Source organism: Quercus suber, unplaced genomic scaffold, assembly GCF_002906115.3.
Source record: "Quercus suber isolate HL8 unplaced genomic scaffold, Cork oak 2.0 scaffold_271, whole genome shotgun sequence".
In the NCBI taxonomy this organism is placed as follows: domain Eukaryota; kingdom Viridiplantae; phylum Streptophyta; class Magnoliopsida; order Fagales; family Fagaceae; genus Quercus; species Quercus suber.
Window position 1 is genome coordinate 916,481 of NW_027069727.1, and position 9,510 is coordinate 925,990.

Genomic DNA, 9,510 nt, shown 5'->3' on the forward strand with positions numbered 1-9,510 from the left:
CATTTTCAAAAAAAATTTGGTCTCTCACTCTCTTTTGGTGCTCTTATGAATTCATTTTTCTATATATTCATCTTTATCTCATCAATTTTAATAGGATTAGTAAAACATCTCCAACCCGCTCCAATCTTGACCTATCTCACTCTCACCCCACGCAAGTTTTTCCCTCCTCGAAAAAGAGACAGGACAACGATGGGGCAACCCATGATCCAACCACACCCCACCCTATTGCCATCTTGCTTAATTGTGATCTAATCAATTTTGCCCGGAATTTTGGGCTTCGATGTTATAGGCTTAAAATTGCAATGATAGACACTACGCCTCCTCTGTGTGAGTTCCGAGCATAGCTCCAAAAATATGTTCAGGTTCTGAGCTTGGCTCCAAAAACAAGTTCAGGACTAACAAGGCCATCTCTTCAACGAATGACACTTGACCACCCTCAAAAAGGGGTCCCAACATCATCTACATCATAACAGTCAAAAAGTCTCAAAACTGTCTTGTAGTCACCAAAAAGTCTCTCACACACTAGATCCCTTCTTCCTCTTTCAATTCCAAATATTGACAACAGCAGATCTATCATGGCTTAACACTCTATGGAGCTTCTCCCATGTAGGCAAAAGAAGATATGGAGAAGGAGAGGCAGATATATAACATAAACCAAACTGAGAAAAACAAATCCATTTCCTTAACTATTTTCTCCATTGCTTTAACTTATTTCCATATATTAGGATACAAATGCTTACAAGACAATTTATTGAGAAAGCTACACAGAGATGCAAACATTTGCACATGCACACACACAAACAAGAGACTTGGTATGAACAGCAAATTGCCAATGATCTGCTCTTCTATAGTCTCTGAATATGGCAAAATTTCAGACCTTTTCTACAGTAATCGAGTTGCAAAATCAACCACATTTAGAAGCCACTTGGCTATCTAGTTTACCTTGGGTTATATGCCACTAAATTTTTGCTGGATTAGATGCTGAGCTCCTTCAACCAGTCTTTGGACAACTTCACCTGCAGGTAATATTTCCTTGATAAGGCCCACACCTTCGCCAGCATACATTGCCATGCTTTCAATATCACCTCTGGTCGTCGAATTTGGAACAGTACCAGCAAAACGTTTAACTTCTTTTTCCTAATGAACAAGAAAGTGAGTTTAAGCACAGAACAACTAGAATAGAATGATCATGATAGTTTTGGATTAAAATTCAATACAAAAACCAGTGTTTATAATGAATTCACATAGAAATTAAGCATTTGCAAAGATCACATCTTGAAATCCTCAAAATGATTGTCATCATATCAAATAATATGAAAAAAACTTTAAAATAGGAGAGGGAATAAGGCTAACTACAAAATGCTATTGTTATCAAATATGAAAAAGTTGACTCTCACCACGCCATGTATTGTTGAACGACCAATAACTGGCTGATTGAGTTCATTCTCATGAGGAGGAAGGGATTTCCAATCATTGAAGAAAGGCGTTTGCAGAACACGTTCTGGTGCACCAGGCCACCTTGCGCGGCCGAATACATTGGTGTACTCAGTTTTGTCAAGTTCAATTAACTTCCTCTTGTATGTAGGATGAGCAAAGCTTTCCAAAGTTGCAACAAACCTGGAATACAATTCTAATATAACAATCTATAATTGTAACAACATTATGAAATAGTCCATGTTTAAAGATAAGGTCAGGATTTGTAAAATAAAGTTGAGAATTATGGGTCCTGTCCAGATTCCATTATCTAACAATTAACCATGATTTTATTTTTTGAAAAATAATATCAAGTTAACCATGAATGCTTGACCATAACTATCTCATCTATTTCTCCAAAGTTAAAAAAAATATAGAATGAATTTAATCGAGGAGATCCTTGAAAAAACACAATCAATTTAATAAAAGTTATCCTGCTATGAAGCAAACTCCCAGAAAAACAGTCCAATATTAGAGATCATTGGGACATGAAAAGAATTCCTTTTTGTTTGTAAAACACTTGAAGGCAGAATTCTATCATGCCTGCACAGCAAATAGCAGCATTCCCAGAATATTATTTGTAATAAAACCCAAATTAATGTGTATACATCTTTAGTGACAGCTTTATATATATCCTTTTCAGATTATTTAAAAAAATAAAAATAAAAAATAAATAAAAAAAAACCCACACTCACACACAAAAGAATTAACAATAATATTACAGCATATGGAACAAATTAACATCATTTTAATATCCTTTTCAAACATATATATGAGATAATCACATTTGCGTCTGTCAACCAAAAATCCCTCTTTTATGGCAGCATTCTTATCTAAGGTCCCATTTCACATGCTGGATTCAGATTAGAGTTAAGATTAAATAGTTCAAATCACACATTTGGTGCATTACAATCCAGGAATAACTTAGTCTGGACTTGCCTAATAATTATACATTCATGTGATTATCAAATGCCACGGATGGTGGTGGGATTAGGCCAGAAAACTCTTTGGCTTCTCTACATAAGTTCTTCACCCCAGTTAAGATGCTTCTGCCAGACAGACACCTGATCTAGTTGATGAAGGGTTATTTCAAATGGACGGGAAACTTGTGAAACCAGAGTGGGTCAATCTCCAGTTGAAAAGGCCAGTTTTCAGGCGAGATAGGTGGCATCTAGAGGTGAGAGAGAGGAGCAAGTTCAGTGAAGCACATATATGGCTAACAAAGTTTTGGCAATCAGCAAACTGACCCAAGGAAGCTTGTGAGGCACAGTCAAACCAAATATGGTTGGGTTTCAATGTTTTCCAACAAATCTTGGAATTGGAAACCCTTGGTGGGCTGATGTAGGATGAGTAAGTTATGTGTTGTGAAGGTTAGGTGAGGTGGCGGTTCCATGGGGAAAGGATGGAGCGTTGATAGGTGGATGGAGGGGAGAATGAAAATGGAGTAAAGAAAACGGAAAAAACCACACACGCAAAGATCTATCTTGGCTTTCCCTAAACACATCATAGGTGTAACCAGACCTAAATGTATGCTATGCATGCTAACATACCACTGCATGGTTGACCAAATGAGTTCTTTTAAATGTATTTACAGTATATTAAAATGTTCCAAACCTGGTGCCTAGGCAAACCCCTTGAGCACCAAGGGCCAGCGCAGCAACATAACCACGTGCATCCACAATACCACCAGAAGCGATCACAGGTATGTCTTTATCACCCACAAGATCAACTACCCTTGGCAAAAATGATATCAAACCTTCCTGAGAATAATTGAACAAGACAAGGGTGTCAAAACATACTTAATTATTCAATTTAACGCGTATAAATTGAACTGCATAGAACCAAGAAGTAAAATCAACATAAACTGAATTTCATTAATGCAAAATATATTTAATGCTACTCACAAGGAACTTCTATAAAATTCAGTTTGACACCATTGTAAAGATAACAGTTCAAATCACACTTCAGTTCTAATAATTATTGTTTTTTTGATGATGTGGAACCTCACCAAGGCATGGCCCTTTGGACCCACCCCTAGGGAGTAAACTAGGGATACTGGAAAGTTATACTTTGTGTTACTCCCTTATTAAAATGTCCATTTTTAATACATTTATTAAAGCTAGTTTTGGCCTTCCACTACCTTTTTTCATTCCCTCAACTTGAACCAACTCATTTTTTTAATTGGTGCATTAATCACTTTCCTCTAAACATGACCAACCATCTCAAGCAACTGCCCCTCATCTTTTCATCAATAGAGACCTCCCTTATCTTTATATGAATTATCTCATTTGAATCTTATTTTTCCTTATATTTCCACGCATCCATCTTAACATTTTCTTTTTAGTTACACTCATTTTATGAATATGTTACCTCTAACATTCAGTACCATCTAGCATAACTAGTCTCAACCATCCCTAGCCCATAAAAATGAGGTTTGTGGTAAGTTGACAGCCAATGCCACTATGAATGATTTAGAAGGTTTCAAATGCTTGAAATGCTTTGAAAAATGAATTTGCTATGTTATACAACTGAAACTTTGTCCTCAATTCTTCAATTCCTACAAGCGAGCTTATATTTTAAAGACACATGATGTTCAAGAGGAAAGGCATGCTGAACAAATGATGAATGTCTAACATCAATGCTAAGGAAAATAATTATAAGAATAAGCCAAATTTGGTAAATATTCTGATAAACATTGGCAAGACCAAAAGAGAATTTCAAAGAATGAAGACTCATAAATTGTTTATCTTATTTTCCTTTATCTTCTCCCTTTTTTTTTTAACTTTTTCTCAACTTGTGGCCTTGTTCTCTTTACCTTAACTTGTGCATAATTTGAAAGGTCAGTTTCTCCACCCACAATATATTTTCCTTTCTTTCTTCCATTCTGAGTTTCTTATTTGCAAAAGTTATTGCATAATAATTTACCGGTCCAAACAACTAGTTATCAGATATTTATAATTGCATAAAATTACAATAATACTTCTAAAAACAACAATCACTGATACCTTCCCAAGAACATGCCCTCCTGCTTCAAGCCCTTGGACAATAATTGCATCCACACCAGCCTCAATTGCTTCTTTTGCTTGTTCTACACTCCCAATCTTCAATAGAAAATACATGTAATTCATGAGAATCACAAAGGAAAACAATTGGAATTGCAGTCTAATAAGTGCATTTGTGAGAAGGAATTAACACCCAACATGAATCCTTTATGTTATTCAAATAGAACCCAATAAGTGAATCATCTAAGCCATTAAAAATTTAAGAGTATTATCATTAATGCAAAACTTTTTGAACACCTTCAATGACCAATAGTCAATTTTGTACAGTGCATGCAAACCAAATTAGACACAAGATTCTACACCAAAGCCACCAGTAAAATTTGGTAAAATGATGGTAAGGACTTTGATGTTTATTTTTTCACATAGTTTGCTTCAATGGTCACATATCAGCCCACTTTGAATAAGTACGGATATATTCTTTGTGTTCTTTTTATAAGTGACATTTGGCCTTAAGGGAGAGAAATGGGAGATTTGAATTTGTGATCTCTGCTTCATAAGACATTCTCTTCACTTGATTGTGCTACCCGTTGGGTTGAACGTGTTCACTTTGAACCTTTCTTTCTTTCTTTGTTTTGCTTTTTTCTGACACAATTGAAATGTAATGCATTTGATACATTCAATTAGGCAAAATTAATGGTGCCTAATATGATTACAATGTGTCAGACTAAATGAAAATGCTACAGTCCACTGGGCCACTAATATCATGCACATCCAAGTTAATGAGCCAAATAACGCAATATTACCCATATAACATGTCTTCTTTTTTCTTTTTCTTTTTTAATTTCTAAATCAAAATATGTAGTCAACACTTACTTGGGGAACAACCTTGACCCCAGCATGATGAGCTTCAAGTACAAGCTCCTTGGAACATTCACCCCAGGAAATTTGCAAGACTGCTACCTTCTCATCCAGTATAGCCTTTATATTTTCCTCATGGGGAAATGCCAGAACAACACCAACCCCAAATGGTTTGTCAGTTAAGGTTCGAGTTTTCCTTATTACCTCCCGCAAGCATTCTGGTGACTCCTGGAACAGGTAAACTTGAAAGATAAACAATGTATGCTAAAAATTTCAATTAAAGTTAGAACTGTATGCATTCATAAATCAAACTAGCAATAAAATGGAAAAGTTTTACCTATCTTTTCCAGGAAAAGGAATAGAACGAAAAGGTTTTAGTGGTCTCTTAATCCAATAAATGCACACTAAAATGTAAGCAATGTTTCCATTTTTTTATTACAAGGGGGGTTTTGAACCTAGGTTATCCCCTATGGGAGAACTGGATGACACCATTGAACCATATGGCTCATAGTTCCATGGGGTTTCTATTGCATATTTGACATAAGTTAAATTACATATGTCATCCTTGTGATTTGCCTATTAAACACAGATGCTCCTTGTGGTTTATTTACACCAATGTGCTAAGGTAAAAGGGGTATCTATTTCATACCGTTAATAGAAAAGATCAAATGATCATCTTGCTACCGTCTAGTAAGTAAAAGTTCCAAACTGATTCGTCTCCTCCTTGCCTCTTCTTAAATGCCAATTAGATCTATTTCGGGCATACCCAAATGCAAACTTCTTCAACCTCTTTTTCCCAACAACATATTCAAATTCCCACCTTTCAATTCGTTGGCTGTTAAAGAACATATTCGTTTCTATTCTGAGTCAACTTAACAAGCTTACCCAAGTTACTATCCCCACTCCACTTCTTCATTGAAAATTACTCACTACCTTTTTTTCTATCTCTACTTCTAGCTGTTCTATTCCATATTCTATATGTATTTGAGACTTCCTACTCGCCAGTGAGTTGCCCATAGAAGGGTTTAGTCTTCCACTTTGCCCCAAGGAGCATATCAACAAGGCAAACTAGCTAGATTGGTGCTCCAAGCCCATAATGAAAAACGAAACATTCCAACTGAACAGAAAAGTCCTAAAAAGGTGCTTCAGAGTTAAATTTAAGTTACATTTGTTTGCATCAATATTCATATCAAGGGCCAAGCGCATTTGTATATTGAATCCTAATTTATTTAAGCGCAAGTAATTAATCCTAACTATATTACAAGCACAATAACCCTATGGCTAGTCTAGGGTTGCCCTATCTAATTCATATAAATGGCTTCATTATCATAAATAGAGAACTTAATCAAAGTGATGTAGCTGTTTAGGGTTTTCCGCTTTAGATGCAGTTTTCTAAGGCCAAAACACATTGATTACTTATTTATTTCTCTTTCTTCTTCTCTTTGATTCTTTATGATATTTTCTTATCCTCACATTATAGTATAGCCCTATCTCATCTTTACAGACATGGTATAGCAGAGCCCAGTTTACTCTCTCACCACCATTGTTAGCCACTCTATAGGACTCACCTTGATCTCTACCATAGCATGAATAGTGTACATGTTCCCTCTCATGCTAAATTGCTTTCACTCCTACAAAGCTTAGTCTTAATTTATCCCCTGCTGTAAACAACGTTTGGACAAAATCCCAAACACATTTTCATGCTACCTTCTCAAGCAAGGTAGTTAAAGGTGAAAGGCGACCTCAAGGCACCAAGGCCTTGTATAACCTGAGGCATGATGCGACAAAGAGGCACTAGCCCTAATAAAGCGAGGCACCAAATCTAAATATATTTGTTATACATATAGTACTTAAATTATTTGTACCTAGTGTATTGAAACATTATAATGAAGTGTTTTTAAATAAGTTGTATGAAGAAATTAGGTCTATCATGTTATTTCAAAATAGGGTTAACATGGTTTAGCCTCTATTAGTTATTCTAACAATAGATTTTAAAACAAGGTTCTACTATAAATTAATTAATCTAACAATAAGTTTTACAATAAAATTTTGTAAATTAATTTAGGGAAAAGTTAACAAATGCCCTAAGGACATTGGTTTAAAAAGTAATTTTAGAAACTTTTTATGGGAAAAGAAAAAAGTAATTGATTTTTTTAAAAGCTTTTTATATTTCCCATAAAAGTGATATTAAAACTTTCCTAAAATATCCATTAACAAATTCCCTAAAAGCACGAGTTAACCAAACCCATTAATTTATCTTACAATGGGTTTTATAACATGCATTTTAAAATTAATCATCTAAAAATAGGTTTTACAAACTTCTATAAAAATTTAAAAAAAAAAAAAAAAAAAAAAAAAAACTGAGTCTCTCACCTTAGCAACTTTTTCATGGCTTAAGGCAGTTGCCTTGCTCACCTAGCCTCTAAAGTCAAGCGCCTCACACATCACCTTATAGCCTCAAAGGAACCTTAGGAGCATCTCACCTCGCCCAAGAGCCTCAAAGGCACCTTAGTGGTGCCTCACCTAGCCCAAGAGCTTAGGCGAGTGCCCAGCACACCTTTCACTACAATGTTCTCAAATCATATTACTTTGGCTTCCTTTTCTTGCAGTCCACCGATCTCATGGGCCCAACCTACCATCTATTGACCTTACAAACCTAGTCATCTACCAGTCTCATGCTTCACATGCATCATTGGCCTTTAACATCATCTGATAAGTATCTAGTGACTTTTCAAGCAAGTGAGGATTTTTAACCAATCCATGCAGTCTTAGTGATTTCAACTATATCATTTGGACATAATTTTGAGAAAGGTTTAATAACAACTGCTTGCAAGGTGTTATCTTTTACAAGAACTTGGCACGCATGCGAATACAAATTTTCCAACACATTTATATAGATTTGAAATTATAATTTAAAAAAAAAAAAAAAAAATCTGATTCACAACTTTGAAATATTAATACAGAACAATTGAATTCAACCTAAAAAATAATCACAATTAAAATAACATTATTGAAAAAAAAAATTACACAAATAAGCACAATCAAATAAGAGGGCAACAGCAAAAGTAAATTAACAAAAACTATCAACTAAACGGGGAAGATTAATTTCATTGTCCATTATCATCACAAAAGATTTTAGGCTTTTCTGGTCACAGTATATAAATGATCTATAAACATATTTATCTAGGCTCTAATTCAGTATTTTAAGAAAGCATACCTATAATATCCAAGGATTATCTGAGTTCAACTAGTCTAATAGGATTTTCAAATTGGATCATTATAAAACCGTACTACACAAGACTAATTAAGATTTCGCATATGATCAAAGATGTAGTTATGTATTGGCCAATACTCACATGATTCAAAAGGGAAAAGGAAAAGGAAAAAAGAGAAATACCCAATCAGGGGCTCGAAGGAAGCCAAGTCCACCAGCATTAGCAACAGCAGCAACAAGCTCTGGTGAAGAAATATCAGGTCCCAATGGTCCCTGCACTATACCATACTCAAAACCCAAAATTCCTCTCCAACCCATTTCTTCTCTTCCTATATTCTCTCTCTCTCTCTCTCTCTCTCTCTCTCTCTCTCATATATATATATATATATATATTAAAAAAACCAGAGGCAGTGGTCAGTGGGGGCGGCGGATTGTGATGTGTGGGGATGTCGTGAAAGTTTCCACAATGTAAGCAAAAGTGTTATTGTACACTCTCTCTCTCTCTCTCTCTCTCTCTCTCTCTGCACAATCCTTAAAATGGGTTGGTTGATGTTCCTGGTAAACGTAAGCCAAGACGTCCTTGGTTTAGAGATTTTATATTCACAATGAGTGTGGGGGTGGTGGGACTTGGGCACATGGGGAGAAACTCCACGCCGGATCACAACATCCATTAATGGTTCTATCACCTATGTACTTTTTTTTTTTTTTTTTGGTAAATAAAAAATGGAGCGTTTATGGTTGTATCAAACCCCGATCGGGAGTCGCGTTGTGAGATACTCACTTATTGTACACGTGTGAAAGTCACTTCATTTCTAAAAATACCCCCCACTAAGTATACCCACCAACCGAAGGCCATTGGCAAGACTCAAACTCAAGCCTGACAAGCAGAGAACAAAAGTCCTGGCCAACCCCCCATTGGCCACCTATGTACTTTAGACTTTATAGTTTAGACATTTTATTAGA

At 35.5% G+C, this 9,510-nt stretch overlaps 1 protein-coding gene across 1 annotated transcript; it reads right to left on the bottom strand.

The window, feature by feature from the left end:
* Positions 1–660: 660 nt before the first annotated feature.
* On the bottom strand, positions 661–8,924 carry LOC112022552 (uncharacterized). Its single transcript, XM_024055167.2, has 6 exons — positions 8,731–8,924; positions 5,349–5,561; positions 4,479–4,574; positions 3,088–3,233; positions 1,398–1,617; positions 661–1,137 (listed from the first exon to the last, which is right to left on the bottom strand). The coding sequence occupies exons 1-6, from the start codon at positions 8,863–8,865 to the stop codon at positions 949–951; spliced, it is 999 nt and encodes a 332-aa protein (XP_023910935.1). The 5' UTR covers positions 8,866–8,924; the 3' UTR covers positions 661–948.
* Between the last annotated feature and the right edge of the window lie 586 nt (positions 8,925–9,510).